This window comes from Dendrobates tinctorius, unplaced genomic scaffold (assembly GCF_039654945.1).
Source record: "Dendrobates tinctorius isolate UK_male_01 unplaced genomic scaffold, ASM3965494v1 ptg000293l, whole genome shotgun sequence".
Taxonomy (NCBI): Eukaryota; Metazoa; Chordata; class Amphibia; order Anura; family Dendrobatidae; genus Dendrobates; species Dendrobates tinctorius.
This window is the reverse complement of record NW_027361960.1, coordinates 11,222,334-11,241,812: the sequence shown is the minus strand read 5'-3', so window position 1 is coordinate 11,241,812 and position 19,479 is coordinate 11,222,334. Positions and strand designations below refer to the sequence as shown.

General features: G+C 45.7%; 1 protein-coding gene across 2 annotated transcripts in view; it reads left to right on the top strand.

The window, feature by feature from the left end:
• The window catches only part of CEBPZ (CCAAT enhancer binding protein zeta), a 54,530-nt gene that overhangs the window by 5,798 nt on the left and 29,253 nt on the right, over positions 1-19,479 (top strand). The window contains exons 3-6 of one of the 2 annotated variants that reach the window (XM_073560123.1): positions 234-465; positions 2,982-3,126; positions 18,066-18,154; positions 19,177-19,230. In XM_073560123.1, the coding sequence (XP_073416224.1) occupies positions 234-465; positions 2,982-3,126; positions 18,066-18,154; positions 19,177-19,230 (520 nt within the window). The remainder of the gene's footprint in view (positions 1-233; positions 466-2,981; positions 3,127-18,065; positions 18,155-19,176; positions 19,231-19,479) is intronic. The other variant, XM_073560124.1, reaches the window with a different exon arrangement.

Genomic DNA, 19,479 nt, shown 5'->3' with positions numbered 1-19,479 from the left:
TAGAAACAAGGGGGTTTTCTAGGCTATGGCGTATGCTGGCCCCTAAAATAGAAATAATGATGCTAAAATGCTTGTTACACAAGGAAGATTTTCTTAATTAAAGAAAATCCACCAGTTGGATAAGTGCAGAACACGCATGGCTAGATTAGATGGTAGGAAGACACTACATCACTGAAAAATACGTAGGTCTCTTATGTTTTCAAGGATGATGTACTTTTTTTTTCTATTCACAGAAAGCTTCTTGATCCTGGATTATCACAGGGTTCCAAGCAGACGATGTTCCTCAATCTTCTCTTTAAATCAATGAAAGCCGATGTTGTTCTGAGACGGGTGAAGGCATTTGTGAAGAGATTGCTACAAATCACATGTTGGCAGAAGCCATCATTTATCTGTGGAGCCTTATACTTAATATCAGAGATTTTTAGATTAAAGCCAGGATTAAAAGTTTTGTTACACGAAAATGGGGTATGTATCTTGGGTATGGTAACCTACATTTTAGCTAACATTTATTTCTCACTTGTGTCATTGGGGAACACAAAATGATGAGTATGAGCAATATGCAAATTGCCTCTTCAGAGAGAAAGAGGACTTGTACTCTATATCGCCACCTGTTGGTAGTAGCGATCCTACAAGTCACAATCAACCTTTTAACAAGTCTTGTAATATGACTTAGGATAAAAGCCAAATCAGAATCTCAATTTGCAGACCTATGATCGATAAGGGAGATGATAAAAAAAAAAATGTAATCTGCCCCTACCAAGTCAGTACCTTTCCAGTAGACAATGTGCTCATCAGTTAGACCTTTGTCGCTGTACAAGGTAGACCTTCCAGCTTGCTTTTCTCTACCAGTAGGGCAAATATTGACAGTCCAATGACACTTAGGCCATGTGCACACGATGCAGATATGCAGCGTTTCCGCAGCGGATTTTACCGCGCAGAAACGTTGCATATCCGCATTGTGATGTACAGTACCTTTAAAATGAATGGAAAAAAAAAAAACGCTGTGCAGACTCTGCGGATTTTTCCGCGCGGTTTTCCTGCGTTACAAAATCCGCAGCATGTTACTTCTTTTGTGCGGTTTTCTATCTCCCCTGTCACCAAATCCGCAGGGGGAAAACTGCAATGGAAAACCGCACAAAAACCGCATGAAAACCGCGTGAAAAATGGAAGAAATCCGCAGGAAAAATGCAGGTCATTTGACCTGCGGTTTTCTTCCATTCTGCACGGAAAAATACGCAGGGCTCAAAACTCCGTCTGCACTCAGCCTTACTCCCCACCTCTGAGAGGATCAGAGAAGCCCCATTCCTCTATTGATTGCCAGCCATAGGGTCACCGGTCACTACTGTCTGCTTCCCCTCATTCAGATTACTCACAATATGGCTGACAGTTACTGGAGGAATGCTTAGGGTGCTTTCTTACTGCGTTTTGGCACTCTTTTATTGATCCTTTTGGGGCTTGCGTCCAAATCTCCTTCCCTGCAAAACGGAGCTTGCATTTATGCACAGACTGGGCCATATAATATTTGCATATCGCATATGAAGTATATATTTAGACATTGGTAACCTAGTAAGTATGGATTCTGTATGTGGTTCTTCCTTTGTACATTGGCACATATTTTGGGGTATTTATATGTACTTTCTACCCGTTTTCGTGGATGTAATAGGAGTTATGATTGGCCAACCGCTTGTGATGTGTGATTGGCTGACCTCCTTTATGACATCAGAACCTAGGTCTTAAAAGATTTGATACCCTCTGTTTTAGCTCATTGCCGCCTCAACCCCCTGACGAAGCCAGTTCGCTGGCGAAACATGTTGGGGAGGCTTAGGAGCAAGTTTTAATAACACTTGCCAGTGATTAGTCTGTGGGAATGAATGGATATAGGTAGCGGCTGCACCATACCCTGTACCCTTGAATACTTTTACTAAATAGGAATAAAACTTCGAGTCATATAAAAGACGGTTGTCTTTCGAGCAGTAAATGTTTATCCTATTGGCACACACTGACAAGTGGACATTTTAAATTTAATTCCCTTTGTAATCATACTATTAAGTTATGTTTTAGGGTCTTTAGGTAGGGATTCATTTGACTTTGGTAATTTGTCTTCTTACTGCGTTTTGGCACACTTTTATTGATCCCATCGGGGCTTACGTCCGAATCCCTTCCCCTGCAAAACGGTGCTTGCATTTAAGCACAAACTGGGCCATAGATAATAGTGGTGCCGACAGAGTGAACGTGTGTCCTGTCGTGCATCATTTTCGGGCGTGTACACCTACTGGAGATGGATACCCAGACGCAGTCTGCCACATCTGAGTGTCCTTCTCCAGTAGGTGTACACCCCTGAAAATTATGCACGACAGGAGACACGTTCACTCTATCTGCACCACTATAGTCTATGGCCCTGTCGGTGTATACGCCTGAATTCCATTTTGCAGGTGGTTCAGACATATGCCCCGACAGGAACAAGGAACTGGTGCCAAAATGCAATGTGGAAGCACCCATATGCTTGTACTTCAAGTAGCGAAGGTGAAAAGGATGAAAATGAGCTGAGTATTTCAGAATCTAGGTTGCATACTCTCCACCTAAAGCTTTCTATTCCAGATTTCAGGCTGGCAGAATCACTTTGATTAATTGGGGCCTTGGTGTGTGTTTTTGTTTTGGGGGTGGGGGTTGTGTAAATTTTTTTTTTTTTCTTTTTGCTGCTGCAGTTTTGGTCAGAAATGGTATTTTGCCCAAAATTTAGTCACTCTTTGCATGGACCCCAGTACCTTTTCAAACAGCAGTGGGGCTTGGCAAGAGGGGCAAGTCCAGCTGCAGCATGACACATTTACTAAAAATATGTAAATCTTTATTTTGGCACAAAGACAACCAAAAAAATTGGTCAATAAATACATTTGGTGACCCTCTCTCCAGCCAGCTATGGGTTTCAAGACTGGCGAACCCTCCTCAATATTATTAAAAATCTATATTTTTCTTTATTTTAGGAAGATGATGACGAGGAACATTTTCATGACTTACCTGATGATGATGATGATGATGATGATCTGACTGACAAGGATGGGTCTAATGCTTGTAATGCCTCTGAAAATCTTGCTTCTGGTTCATGGATACATCAGGAATCTCTCCAAGGTAAACTCAAGGTGTTTTTCTCTGTTGTCCATGGTAATAAAACTGTAGGACTAACGGCTTTTGTCATTGGAAAAGAAATAACTAGGTCAGTGGGTACATTATCTGGCTGTGAAGAAGTGCGATGTGTCAAACTAATTTTGTATCAAAAGCGTAATGTGTTTATGGACGTTCTGCATCTATAAAGCTTCATGGCGGGAATGGGCTTATCCTGTCGGCCTATAGCAACTCTGCATTTTGATCACAGGTTCTAATGGATTGCACCAATGACTGCTATAAGTTCAAAATACACTTATGGGTTTTCATGTTTTGGACCGCAAAGTATGAAAACAGTGCATTTTTCAGACTAAAGAAAAAAAAATCGTAACATGAAAAGTCAGCAGCATTCACTGGTGACTTTAAATAATCCAATTGTGTCTAGAGATGAGGGGACCCAAACTTTAACCCTTTTATCCCCCAAGTCTGTTTTCACCTACCTGACCAGGCCAAATTTTATAATTCTTACCAGTGTCACTTTGACATAATAACCCTGGAACTTTTCAACAGATCCCACTGATTCTGAGAGTTTTTTTTTTTTTTTCCATAACACATTGTACTTTGTTAGTGGTAAAATTTCTTACATATGACTTGCATTTATTTGTGAAAAAATATGGAAACTTGTTCCAAATTTTGCAATTTTCAAACTTTTAATTTTTGTGCCCTTAAGGCCCCTTTCACATATCAGTTTTTTGCCATCAGTCACAATGCGTTGTTTTTTAAAAGAAAAAAAAACAGACCCGGCGACTGATGCCGCTGGATCAGTTTTTCTCTCATAGACTTGTATTGACGGATGGCCTCACGTTTCGTCCGTCGTTCACTTTGTCCGGCGGCCGGACACGACACACAGCAACGGAATGGACGCCTATGGGCGCAGGATCCGTCGCTGTCCGACAAATGACAGAATCCAGCAATGCATTCCGTTTTTTAAACTGCGCATGCTCTGACACTGTGCGTGTATGGTGTGTGTGCATGTGCGGGGGGTATGCGTTATGCGGGGCTGTATGTATGTGTGTGTGTTTGTGTATGCAGGCATCGTCTGATGGGACCACAAGTCCCATCGGGCTATGCCTGCTACAGTGACAGTGATTGACACATTAGCCAATGATGGGACAGTAGTTGTCCCATCATCTGGCTAATGTGTTTAATGTAAAACAAAATAAACATGCACACATATATAGTCCATACTCACCATCTATGCCTAATCCCCGAAGCCCTCGATCACCTGGAAAAATTATTAAAATAAACACTATACTCCCTGTCCGACGTAATCCAATTAATACGATTGTCCTACGACAATCTCCTGTGGAGAGCTGTCACATCAGCTGATGCGACAGCTCTCCAGGGGCTCCAGTGATACAGTGACAGAGATAATCCTCCGCAATGTATCACTCCGCCGCCGTCAGGTCACCTGAGTTCACCTGTCACTTTGTGGCACTACAGCGTGAGAATTTTCTCACGCTGTAGTGCAGTAAAGCGAGAGGCTTATCTCCAGTGACACACTGCTGGAGGGTTATCTCCGGTCAGTGTCTCATCAGAGGCCTATAGAGAGTTCACATCTGCTGATGTGACAGCTCTATAGAGGAGATCGTGGTGGGACAATCGTTATTAATGGGATTACGATGGACAGGGAGTATATTGTTTGCTTTTTTTTTTTTTTTTTGCAGGTGATTGAGGCCTTCCACTGGATAGGCGTGTAATAAAAATTTTGAAATGTGTCATGTTTTATTTCAATAAAATATTTTGTGTGATTTTTTTTTTTTTTTTTTTAAACCCTTTATTAATATAAGATTAGTAATGGATAGGCGTCTTACTGACGCCTCTCTATTAACCGGGCGGGCTTAATGTTACCGTCCAATAGCAAGGTGACATTAACCCCTTATTACCCCATATGCCACCGCTACACGGCAGTGGGAAGAGAGGGGCTAATTGCCAGAATTGGCGCATCTTAGAGATGCGCCATTTCTGGGGCGGCTGCGGGCTGGTATTTGTAGCCGGGGGGGGGGGGTGGCAGTATCCATGGCCCCTTCCTAGGCTATGAATATTAGCCTGCAGCTGTCTGCATAGCCTTTCTGGCTATAAAATATAGGGGGACCCCCACATCATTTTTTTGGGGTGGGCCCCCTATTTTAATAGCCAGTAAAGGCTATGCAGACAGCTGCAGGCTGATATTCATAGCCTGGGAAGGGGCCATGGGTATTACCCCCCTCCCAGGCTACAAGTATTGGCCCCCGACCGTCGGCTTTCCCACTCTGGTGCAGAAAGTTGCGAGGGAGCCCACGCAATTTTGTGTTTTGTTTTTTTTTTTTGGTTTTTTTTTAAATATATATGGCTATATATCTATGTATTCTATCGATCTATCCCATATCTATCTATAGATCTGTCTGTGGGCATTTTTAAAAACAGATCCATCAAAAAACGGAAGAAACAGATGAAAAAACGGATGCGATGGATCCGTTTTTTTCAACCGATCCGCTAGTCAGATTCTTCGAATAAACTGATCCGTCGCATCAGTTTTTCACAATCTGCGAAAGATCCGTCGATCCGATGGGTTATGTCTGACGCCAAAAAACTGATGTGAAAGCAGCCTTAATCAGAGTTATGACTGACACACACTATATAGATTATGTAGCGATACTAATGGCCACATAGTTAATGAGAGGTATGTGTCACAGGGATAGCAGCTCCCTGTGATGTAGCCAGGAGTGTTTTTTCTTAAGTGTACGTAAGTTCTAAGTAGTTTTTGTTCACATTTGGGTCTGGGCTACGGGTAGCTCTTAGAGTTGGGAGGGTTGTGCTACCTATTTACCTTGCTTCGTGTTGAGTGGGGCTCACTGTACCCCATTTTGCCTGAAGGTGTGTGTGTGGTTGTGAATTTTGAGGACCTGAGATAAGGTCATGATTAGTGTTGAGCATTCCGATACCGCAAGTATCGGGTATCGGCCGATACTTGCTGTATCGGAATTCCGATACCGACTTCCGATATTTTTTCAATATCGGAAGTCGGCATCGGAATCGGAAGTTCAAAGTTGATTGACAGCCTGACGTCATCATGATGCGCGGTGTGTGCGCGCATCATGATGCGCCGTCATTTCGGGCCTGCCGGGGGGCTGTGTGGACTGCCCGGGGTCTGTACCGGCCTGCCGGGGGGCTGTGCCGGCCTGCCGGTGGTCTGTGCACCCTGTGGGGGTCTGTACCGGCCTGCCGGGGGGCTGTGCCGGCCTGCCGGTGGTCTGTGCACCCTGTGGGGGTCTGTACTGGCGTGCCGGGGGGCTGTGCTGATGTCCGGGGGTCTGTGCAAGCATCGTCCGATGGGACTACAAGTCCCATCTGGCGATGCCTGCTACCATGACAGTGATTGACACATTAGCCAATGATGGGACAGTAGTAGTCCCATCATCCGGCTAATGTGTTAAATGTTAAAAAAAAAAAAAAAAAAATACTACATACATACTACATGCATGCTACATACATACTACATGCTACATACATACCACATACATACCACATACATACCACATACATAACACATACATACCACATACATAACACATACATAACACATACATAACACATACATAACACATACATAACACATACATAACACATACATAACACATACATAACACATACATAACACATACATAACACATACATAACACATACATAACACATGCATAACACATGCATGCTACATACATACTACATGCTACATATATACTACATACATACTAGATACATACATACTACATACATGCTACATATATACTACATATATACTACATACATACTACATACATACTACACGCATGCTACATACATACTACATGCTACATACATACTACATGCATGCTACATACATACTACATGCTACATACATACTACATATATACTACATACATACTACATACAATACATTCATACAATACATACATAGACATACAGTACATATAACATAGAGTAACATACTTACCAATACTTGTCACATTGTTCCCCGAAGCCATTGTCTTTTACGGAATAAATATTAACATAACAAACCACAAAAATACTCACCCACGATCCGAAGCAGTCCACGAGTGTGTCCCACGACGATCTTGGGTAGAGAACTGCAGCATCAGCTGTTGCTGCCGTTCTCTACGGGCTGCAGGAATCCAATGACGGAAGGTAGGTATCCTTCCACACTGTAGTCCTCCGCCACTTAAAAAAAAAAAAAAAAAAGTCCCTAGTCTCACTTTATGCCATTGCTGTGTGGGAATTCCCACGCAGCAATGGCATAAAGTGAGACTAGGGACTTTTTTTTTTTTTTAAGTGGCGGAGGAATACAGTGCGGAAGGATACCTACCTTCCGTCATTGGATTCCTGCAGCCCGTAGAGAACGGCAGCAACAGCTGATGCTGCAGTTCTCTACCCAAGATCGTCGTGGGACACACTCGTGGACTGCTTCGGATCGTGGGTGAGTATTTTTGTGGTTTGTTATGTTAATATTTATTCCGTAAAAGACAATGGCTTCGGGGAACAATGTGACAAGTATTGGTAAGTATGTTACTCTGTTATATGTACTGTATGTCTATGTATGTATTGTATGTAGTATGTATGTAGTATATATGTGGTATGTATGTAGCATGTAGTATGTATGTAGCATGCATGTAGCATGCAGTATGTATGTAGCATGCATGTAGTATATATGTAGTATGTATGTAGCATGTAGTATGTATGTGGTATGTATGTAGCATGTAGTATGTATGTAGTATGCATGTAGTATGTATGTAGTATGTATGTAGCATGCAGTATGTATGTAGCATGCAGTATGTAGCATGCATGTAGTATATATGTAGTATGTATGTAGTATGTATGTATGTAGTATGTATGTAGCATGTAGTATGTATGTAGCATGCATGTAGTATATATGTAGCATGCATGTAGTATATATGTAGTATGTATGTAGCATGTAGTATGTATGTAGCATGTAGTATGTATGTAGCATGTAGTATGTATGTAGCATGTAGTATGTATGTAGCATGTAGTATGTATGTAGCATGTAGTATGTATGTATGTAGCATGTAGTATGTATGTATGTAGTATGTATGTATGTAGCATGTAGTATGTATGTAGCATGTAGTATGTATGTAGCATGTAGTATGTATGTAGCATGTAGTATGTATGTAGTATGTATGTAGCATGTAGTATGTATGTAGCATGTAGTATGTATGTAGCATGTAGTATGTATGTAGCATGTAGTATGTATGTAGCATGTAGTATGTATGTAGCATGTAGTATGTATGTAGCATGTAGTATGTATGTAGCATGTAGTATGTATGTAGCATGTAGTATGTATGTAGCATGTAGTATGTATGTAGCATGTAGTATGTATGTAGCATGTAGTATGTATGTAGCATGTAGTATGTATGTAGCATGTAGTATGTATGTAGCATGTAGTATGTATGTAGCATGTAGTATGTATGTAGCATGTAGTATGTATGTAGCATGTAGTATGTATGTAGCATGTAGTATGTATGTAGCATGTAGTATGTATGTAGCATGTAGTATGTATGTAGCATGTAGTATGTATGTAGCATGTAGTATGTATGTAGCATGTAGTATGTATGTAGTATGTATGTAGCATGTAGTATATATGTAGTATATAGTATATATGTAGTATATATGTAGTATGTAGTATGTATGTAGCATGTAGTATATATGTAGTATGTATGTAGTATATATGTAGTATGTATGTAGCATGTAGTATATATGTAGTATGTATGTATCATGTAGTATATATGTAGTATGTATGTAGCATGTAGCATGCATGTAGTATATATGTGGTATGTATGTAGCATGTAGTATGTATGTAGCATGCAGTATGTATGTAGTATATATGTAGTATGTATGTAGCATGTAGTATATATGTAGTATGTATGTAGCATGTAGTATATATGTAGTATGCATGTTGCATGTATGTAGCATGTAGTATATATGTAGTATGCATGTTGCATGTATGTAGCATGTAGTATATATGTAGTATGCATGTTGCATGTATGTAGCATGTAGTATATATGTAGTATGCATGTTGCATGCATGTAGTATGCATGTAGTATGCATGTTGCATGCATGTAGTATGCATGTTGCATGCATGTAGTATGCATGTTGCATGCATGCAGTATGCATGTTGCATGCATGCAGTATGCATGTTGCATGCATGCAGTATGCATGTTGCATGCATGCAGTATGCATGTTGCATGCATGCAGTATGCATGTTGCATGCATGCAGTATGCATGTTGCATGCATGCAGTATGCATGTTGCATGCATGCAGTATGCATGTTGCATGCATGCAGTATGCATGTTGCATGCATGCAGTATGCATGTTGCATGCATGCAGTATGCATGTTGCATGCATGTAGCATGTAATATTATTTATTTATTTTTTTTTTTTTTACATTCAACACATTAGCCGGATGATGGGACTACTACTGTCCCATCATTGGCTAATGTGTCAATCACTGTCATGGTAGCAGGCATCGCCCGATGGGACTTGTAGTCCCATCGGACGATGCCGGCACAGCCCCCCGGCAGGCCGGCACAGCCCCCCGGCAGGCCGGCACAGCCCCCCGGCAGGCCGGCACAGCCCCCCGGCAGGCCGGCACAGCCCCCCCCCCCCCGGCAGGCCGGCACAGCCCCCCGGCAGGCCGGCGCAGCCCCCGCGCAGGCCGGCACAGACCACCGGAGCCTGCACAGACCCCCTGGCAGGCCGGCACAGCCCCCCGAAAGGCCCGTACAGACCCCAGAGAGGCTGTACAAGGGAAAAACAGGATTTTTCTTATTCCGATACCGGAAGTCCCATATACTTGAATGGGACTTCCGGTATCGGAATCGGCGATACCGATACTTTTTTTTTAAGATCGGCCGATCCATTCCGATCCGATACTTTGAAGTATCGGACGGTATCGCTCAACTCTAGTCATGATCATATGACTAGCTGTGTGATAGCTGTAACCACTCCCAGTTACCTATCTAAGGAAGGTGTGTTGCACATGTGAGAGTGTGTGTTGGGAGTCTGTCAGCCTGGACAGAGCTCCCATGTTTCCAGGCAGGACGTCGCATAGCCTGGGAAAGCAGTGCTGGCGAGTGAGCCAAAGGAGTAGACGGTCTTGAAAACAGTGAGTTATGCTGACCGGGGTAAGAAAGCGATTGAATTGGTGCTTATGGGATACCTCGTGAGTATAAGAGGTATCCGAGAACCCGTGTGGCCGATCCAACCGTGAGTTATGCTGACCGTGGTCAGTGAGAAATATTTGAGGAAGAGACAGTGTGTTGATGTTTATGGGATACCTCTGCGGATAAGAGGGATCCGAGAACCTGCATGGCCAACAGGCATGGAGTCCGTGTTATGCTGACCGGGGTCAGTGAGAGACTGTGTTCATTTTGGTAAAGCTGAATATGTAACACAGTGTAATGGCTGCTGCATATTGGTGAATAATAAACCGAATGGACTCGTTTTAACCCCGAGTGTGCCAGTGTTTACCTCCAAGACCTGCAAAGTGAGTAATCCTCGTCCACAGACAGTGTGGAACGTTACAATATGTATATGTAACTTGCTAGTGCCTGGTGACCCTGATATCGTCATGGCAGCAATCGGGCCCCCACTATGGCGTCACGAGGACTCCGAGCTAAGAGCAGAGGGCCTTTCTTCTTTCTTCCTGCTCGCTAAATGCTGCGATTGGAGGCACCGCTATTAGCACCGAGAGCCGAGTGTCCGAATCAACAGACACCCGGCGGCAATCATGCGCCCACAGCCCCTGTGCGCGGCGATCGCCATGACTTATTCATATGTACAAGGTCAGTAATTACTAGCCTTCGTGGACATATGGATACGTCCAATGTCATGAAAGGGTTAAAGTCCGAGCATTAAACTCCGAACAAGGACTTCTCTGGGAAGTCCGTTTCATTGTTCTGTGTTCTTGGAAAAGTTCGAGAAAATGAGAATATTTTCCAGCTCCAAAGTTCGGGTCCCCATACATTTGAATGGGGTTCATGAAAAGTTCTTGTACCAGAACCAAACTTTGGACATAAAGTTTGGTTGGTTACCAGAACATGAACTTCCAAAGGTCTGTTCATCCCTAATCATGTGCTAATTTCCAACCTTCTACTTTGCAGATATGATAGTCTAGAATACTTGGTAGCAATCCAGCACTAGTTTTAGACCAGTTTTTAATCCAGCACATTTTTAGACTTATGTCCGAGGCAGAAATTCTAGTCTGATCCATTGATTCCACTGTGGTTAGCCAAATTAATTGTGATTAATGCCACCATAGACACTAGACTGTCAGCCGAGCCCGCTAACATTGATGGGTACTGCTGACAGTGTAATGTGTATGAGGGTGTCAGTCGACTGATCATCGGGGAAGATGTTGATCGGGTATGTCCAATTTTGGACTGCCAGTCACGTTGTTCTCCTTGGGATAATCTGGAGGCTTTCTCCTATAGAACATGGAGCGTTTAGCCAAACAAGTACTCCTAATAGAGACTCGGCTGAGATGGCTGTCATCTGAACAAACTCCAATTAGGAATGTCTCTTATCTTTTTATAGCTCGGAAATTAATAGTTTAGCAATGGACCCAGTCCATCTCTCCTACGTTAACTGAGTTTATCAATAAAATGAACAGTGTAATACTTCTTAGGGGTTTATAAAATAAAAAAATGTTGTGGCAGAGTTCTCTGTTTGGAGTTCTTGGTTGTGTATTGCAGAGTTATCGTCTAATAGTGTGATTAATAATGTTGCATTGTTTGTTCCAGTATTCTAGTCCATGTAAGGAGTTATGCATATGGAACTTCCCTATTTTAGGATCTGTTTTTATGAATGGATACTTTGTGAAGAAAATCACTGAACTTCCATGTTTTCTGGACTTTAGATCTTGTACTTCATCTTCGTTATTAGACATGTACAATAACCTCTGTTGGGGGGGGGGGGGGGGGGGAAGTTTGGCAATGCTTTAGGGATGTCTTCCCCTTTTCCTTTTTTATGTTGTGCCTTGTTGTAAATGTGTTTCTCGTTCGCCTTATTGGGGGACACAGAGACCATGGGTGTATGCTGCTGACACTATGCACAAAAAAAAGGTTAGCTCCTCCTCCGCAGTATACACCCCACCAACCGGCAGGAATTTCCTCAGTTTAGCTTAGTGTCAGTAGGAGGTGGACACGGGTCTTTCATTAGACCCATATCTACCTCGTTGTGCGTCGTTCCTTTTCAGGGTCCCGGAGGGATACAGAGTTAATAGTCACATCTGTAGTCCCACAAGAGACTATGAGTACGGCGTGTACTGCCACCCCGTATCCTCATAGCTCTCCGCAGCAGGACCAGGAGCTTTGCACAGGTGCGTGCCAGCTATATGGATGGTCCTTGCTCCCCCGCCTCCCACCCACTCGCCTACCAGAGCCTGTCGGTCGGACGAGGCGCGGACACTGGGAAAATAGACTCAGACAGCGTTGGATTTACAAGGTACATTTATTGAAGACACCACTGGAGGATTCTTCGGAGCGGCACAGGGCAGTGCCGCAGGGTCCTCAGCTGCCTGCGCCTCCCGGCAGCCGCCGCACTTTCTGTTGCGCCACATGCCAGGCCCCGGCTGCAGCGCGGGCCTTGTCCCCCCCACCCGCCGCCGCCACCCTCCTCATTCTATCCTGAGGGCTTTTTTCGGGCGGCGGTTTCTTCTTGGGTGGCCGTGGCAGCACTGCAGGACTTCCGCGCCGCCCCGCGCTGACAGGCGGCCGCCGATACTAATTTAGTCCCTGGCTTCATTTCGGGCCTACTCGGCCGTCGCGGCCACGCCCCCCGCCCTCTGTTATAGGCGGGCTGCTCTCCCGCCCGTTCTAGGACCACCCACCCTCCTAGTCTGTAGCTGGGCAGCGGGCGGTCTTCTCTCTGGGTCAGGCGGCTAGCTCCGCCCTTCTCTCCTTAACCGCGCTTTCCTTTTACCTCAGGCTGCCGCCATCTTTGCAGCCTGTCAGCCGGACGCCTTGGAAGACACCGGGCAGCGGAAAGGGGTTCCTCGTTATCCTCTACTGCGGCCATGCATCTCAGACGAGCTGGGCACATCGCCTTTCGGGCCACCGGACTGTGAGTAGCTCTGCAACTGCAGACTGACACCCTCCTCTGCCTTCTTTCCCTCAACCTTCCGGCATCTCCTCGGGGTTCTTTCTCCCGGAACGTGCCCGTCCGCCAGCACAGAGAACTTTCCCACTCCCCTCGGTTTAGACTGCAATTCAGCCCGATGCCGTCCAGGAACCATCTATTGCGCCACATGAGTGTGGACCCCCCTATTCCTGGCTAGGCCTCTTTATCACAATCAGTGGCAGACCTCACCAGGGTGTCTGTCCCTAGTGGCCGTTCTTGATAAGTTGCCCCTGGACACTTCCGCAAGGTCCAGCAGGTCGCAAGGGGTTCCATCTGAGCCAGCCAGCAGAAGCCGCAAAAGACCCAGGCAGGATCTCCGGCCGGAATCCTCTCCTGGCCTGGTCTCTCCACATTGTCCTTCCCAGCAGTCTCCTTCCCGTGCCTCCTCACCCGAGTCAGGTGAAGCGTTCTCGAATGCGTCATCCGAAGAGATTTTAGAGCTGGATTCGGATCAGGACGCGGACATGAAGGTTTCGGTACAGAACCTCATTGCTGCGATTAACCACACCTTCGAAATACAGACTCCCCTGCGAAACGCTCGGATCAGGAGTTTTCGTTCAGACGGGCAGTAACACCTTCCAGAGTCTTCACCTCCCACTCTGAGTTTGGCAAGATGCTTACCAGGGAGAGAGAGAAAATCTGACCAGACGCTTTCAAAGAGGGAAGCGTCCCGGCGTGCTCTATCCATTTTCAAAAGAGCTCACCGACAACTGGTCGGCTTCCTCCTCTGTAGACGCTCCCGTGTCCAGACTATCTTATCAACACGGTCCTTCCGATTTCAGGTGTGACGTCGCTAAAGGATTCTAATGGCAGAATTATAGAATCCCTAGCAAAGTCAGTATTCGAAGCGGCGGCGCTAAGCCCAGCCTTTGCTTCATCTTGGGTAGCAAAGGCCATAGCTACTTGGGCAGAGGATCTCCGCAAGGGCATCCTAGATAAAGCCCAACCGGAGCAATCGGCCAAACTGGCTAACCAGATCTCCCATGCAGGGGATTATCTGCTCTCTGCCTCCTTGGATGCCGCGTCTTGGGCGGCTCAGACGTCCAGCAACATGATGACAATCCGGCGTACAATTTGGCTCAAGGCTTGGCAGGCGGATTTGTCTTCAAAGAGTCCCTTACCAATCTGCCTTTTCAGGGAGCGTGTCTCTTTGGATCCCAGCTGGACCAGATTATTAGGGACACCACTGGAGGCACAAGTTCCCTCCTTCCTCAGTCCAAGCCTTGTAGGTCCGCTAAGGCGTCAGTTTCGGCCCTTTCGGTCTACCAACAGAGGCCGCAGGCACGCCAGGATAGAAAGAAGGTCTCCTTCAGACCCACTCCCTCCTGGCGATCTCACTCATCCCAGGGCAGATCCTCCAGGTCCAGATCTGGTTGGTCCACAGCAGCATGACTATCAAGGAAGTCCTGAGGGTCCTTCCCAACTGGGCGGTCAACTCCTTTTCTACAGAGACGTCTGGCTTGCCTCAGTAGAGGACGCTTGGGTCAGGGAAGTTGTATCCCCAGGATACAAGATAGTTTTGTTTCTCATCCCCGGGATCGTTTCTTCGAGTCCATCCAAAAGACCCTGCCTTAGTCCGGGTTTCTTCGCATCCATCACCTCTCTCCTCAGTTCCGGGGTGATTTTGTCCGCTCCCGAATCAGAACGTTTCACAGGGTTTTATTCAAACCTGTTTGTAGTGTGGAAAAAAGATGGTGCAGTTCGTCCCATCCTGGATCTCAAGTTACTGAACAACAGGGTCCGATTGCGTCATTTCAGGATGGAGTCTCTTCGGTCGGTAATCGCTTCCATGGAGGCGCAGGAGTTCATGTGTTCAATAGACATTCAAGATGCCTATCTACATGTTCCCATCTTTCCCGGGCATCAGAGATTCCTGCGTTTTGCGATTCACCAGGACCACTACCAGTTCGTTGCACTGCCGTTTCGGTCTCGCCACCGCACCCAGAGTTTTTACAAAGATCATGGCGGCGTTGATGGCCTTGTTGAGGATGAGAGGTCTCGTTCTTTTTCCGTACCTCGACGACATTCTGATCAAAGCTCCGTCTTTTCACCAGGCTCGCCAAAATCTTACCATCGTCCTCTACACCCTGTCCAATTTTGGGTGGCTCGTCAACAAAAAGAAGTCCTGCCTTGTTCCGACACAACGTCTGGTGTTTCTGGGCCTATTGTTCGACACTCGTCGATCGACGGTTTTTCTCCCAGAGGAGAAGATAGTTTCTCTGCAGCGAGATGTACGGTCGCTGCAGATCACACGACTTCCATCTCTCCTAACAACCAGGAAAGTTCTAGGAAGGATGGTGGCGTTGACAGAAGCGATTCCCTTTGCTCAATTTCACTCCAGACCCCTCCAACAGGCCATCCTGTCTCGGTGGAACAGGTCTGTTCTTTCCCTGGATCATCCAATTCGCCTTTCATACCAGGTCAGGCAGTCCCTCATTTGGTGGCGGACGTCACCTCTCATTGCCCTAGGACGGTCATTCCTTCTCATTCACTGGCAGATTGTGACAACGGATGCCAGCCTCCTCGGCTGGGGGGGCAATATTTCGCAATCACACTGTGCAGGGTCGGTGGTCGAATAGAGACAGCTCTGCCGATCAACGTCATCGAGATATGGGCGATCTATCTGTCTCTCGTTCACTGGGAGAGACTTCTCAGGGGCCTGCCAATCCATATTCAGACACTGCCACAGCGGTGGCAGATATCAACCACCAGTGGGGGACACGGAGTGCCTCAACCCTAGCGGAAGTGTCCAAAATTCTTCACTCGGCAGAGGTTTCAGTTCCACCAATATCCGCGGTGCACATTCCCGGCATGGACAACTGGGCTGCCGATTTTCTCAGCCGCGGGAGTCCCGCGGCGGGAGAGTGGTCCTTACATCCGGATGTATTTCATCATCTTTGCCGTCGTTCGGGAACTCCGGACGTTGACCTGCTGGCGTCTCGCCTCAACAGGAAAGTCCCACAGTTTGTATCCAGGGCTCGAGATCCTCTCGCCAGGGGCGCCGATGCTCTGACCATTCCTTGGTCTTAGTTCGAGCTCCCCTACCTGTTCCCTCCCCTTCCCCTTCTTCCCAAGCTGTTGAAGAAAATCAAAGCAGAAGGAAGTCCAGTCATCCTCATCGCCCCGAAATGGCCCAGAAGGTCTTGGTTCGCGGACATCGTCAACCTTCTCGCGGACTCCTCCTGGAAGGTTCCAGACAGGGCAGATCTGCGGTCTCAGGGCCCGATTTGCCACCTCAATTCTTGGCCGCCCAATTTGACGGCGTGGCTATTGAGTCCAAGGTTTTGAAGCAATCAGGTTATTCATACCATGATCTGGGCCAGAAAGCCTATTTCACTTGGTGTGAGGCCAATAACATTCCGCCCATGTCATTTTCTCCCCTTTCTGTTCTGGCGTTTCTTCAGGCAGGCCTTGATGCGGGCCTTGCCCTCAGCTCTTTAAAAGGTCAAGTCTCGGCGCTATCCATTTTGTTCCAGAACACACTGGCCTCCCGTCCTCGGGTCAAGACCTTCCTTCAGGGAGTGGCTCATGCGGCTCCTCCTACCGTGCGCCCGTACATCCATTGGATCTTAATCTGGTTCTCGAGGTTCTGCAAGGCCCTCCCTTTGAACCTCTCAGGGAAGTTTCCCTATCCTTTCATGGAAAGTAGCCTTCCTAGTAGCCGTCACCTCCATCCGGCGCGTGTCGGATTTGGCAGCCATTTCTTGTCGTTCCCTTTTCTTGGTGCTCCAGCAGGACAAGGTAGTTCTACGGACTCCGCCTTCTTTCCTTCCTAAGGTGGTGTCCACTTTCCACCTGGATGAGGATATTGTTCTCCCGTCCTTTGTCCGGGTCCAACTCGCCCTCGGGAGCGCTCCTTGAACAAGCTGGACTTGGTCAGGGCAAAGAAGGTCTACCTAGCTAGAACGACTCGTTTGAGGGAGTCAGACTCTCTTTTCATCATTCCAGATGGAGCGCGGAAAGGTCAGCCAGCCTCCAAAGCTACTATTGCTCGCTGGATCAGGTCGGCAATTTTGGAGGCCTACTGGATCAAGCATCGAGTGGCCCCTCAGGGAATTAGAGCTCACTCTACCTGGGCAGTGGGTGCCTCCTGGGCGGTGCGCCACAGAGCTTCCGCGCTGCAACTTTGCAAAGCTGCAACCTGGTCGTCTGTTCACACGTTTGTGACATTCTAGAAGGTCCACACCTACGCTTCGGCGGAGGCCAGCCTAGGTAGAAGGATCCTGCAGGCAGCGGTGGTGAGTCCACTGGCCTGATGGAAGTTTGTTTCCCACCCCAGAGACTGCTTTGGGACGTCCCATGGTCTCTGTGTCCCCCAATAAGGCGAACGAGAAAACAGGATTTTTGGGTTGCTTACCGTAAAATGTTTCTCGGAGCCTTCATTGGGGGACACAGCACCCTCCCATGTTCTACAACTCCTGTTCTTATGTTGTTGGTTATGTACAGTTGAGTTGTCTGTTCTGTTTCAATCTATTCTGTTACTTCTCCTACTGCTTTCTCACTAACTGAGGAAATTCCTGCCGGTTGGTGGGGTGTATACTGCGGAGGAGGAGCTAACCTTTTTTTGTGCATAGTGTCAGCCTCCTAGTGGCAGCAGCATACACCCATGGTCTCTGTGTCCCCCAATGAAGGCTCCGAGAAACAGATTTTACGGTAAGCAACCCAAAAATCCTGTTATTGTTGAAAAAAGTAATACAAATGATCTGTTTGAAAAAATAAAAAATTTTTATTCAAAGGTATAAAAAATTCAAACCAATACGATCCAATGAATAGAAATCCTTTATTCTGTGGAGCTGACAACACGAGCGTTTGGGAGCTTAAAAAGGTAAATTCAGTAAGCATTTTATTTGGTACTGTAAAATTCTCGTGTTCAGTATTCACACGTCCCATTCTGTCTGCCATTATAGTGGTCCATCGCCGCTGCACTGGAAAGGGAGTACCGCCTCTGCCCTGCTAACATCCATGGCTTTTCTGTTGATTGGCCGGCCTGGCGCCACATCACACATGCCTCACATTACAACAATGATGACTCTCCAGGTTGACTAATCAAAAGAGCCTCGGGTGTCAGCAGGTAAGTAGCCGTACTCCATCACCCGTGCAGTCACCACAGACCTCTGTCATTGATGATGGAATAAAACATGACAATTAATTCACTCCCAACTATGTTACTAACTGATTTGCCACTACTTTTTTTTTTTTTTTGGCAGGGGGAGGTGAAATAAGTTGTTATAGTCAGATTTTCTCCACTTAAAATATTGACTCTTTTGTTTTGTGAATCATTTATTGTATAATGCACAGTATATATTTTCTACTAGATATTCATACAAACGTACATTCTGAAATATTGCACTTATCTTGGCTTGCACTGTTTATTTATGAAAAAATAACTATACTTGCTCCCAAAGCACCACTCTTGTGTTTTTGTTTTTTTTTTGTTTTTTTTTTTAAATTGAAATGGTGTCACTAATGTAAGTTCCCTACACCTAGTGGTCATCAGCCACCATTTTCATCTGTTATTGGTGCCTCTTTGGTCGTCTTCTGCGGTTTGTGACCTGCTGGATCTCTCCAGTGTTTGGGTGAGGTGGAGAACACTTCTCAATGTAAGTGTATGGGAGCCAGAACAAGGCTACAAGGAGGCTCTCATAGACTTATACTGAGAGCTTGGGACTGATGGTGGATCGGTATCAGAGTGGCACCGGGAAGAGCTAAAGAAAGAGACTGGTGAGTATTACAGGTACCACTCAAGCGATGAAATAAAAGAAACTATGTTGGAGTGGTGCTTTAAGGGCTTGTACATAGTCGTATTATACAATATTTTCATATTTATTTTAACTGTTTCAAATACAGCTCTCTGAACACTTCCATCCTTCTGTTGCATTATTTGCAAAAACCATTCTGGAGGTATGTTAATAAGTATAAACTAATTTTCATCTATAACAGTTAGTAAAATGGCATGAAATAACTTCTTTTTTGCTTAATTGTAAAGTGCTGTGGAATATGTTGGCGCTGTAAAAATAAAATTATTATTTCTGGAGGACTTTCTTTGTGGCTAAGCATGAAATGTGTAGTAATTTTTCTATCAGAATGAGTTAAAGGAGTCACCTTAGTACAGTTCCCAAATGCCAGCTACATCTGACCTTTTGGTAGATC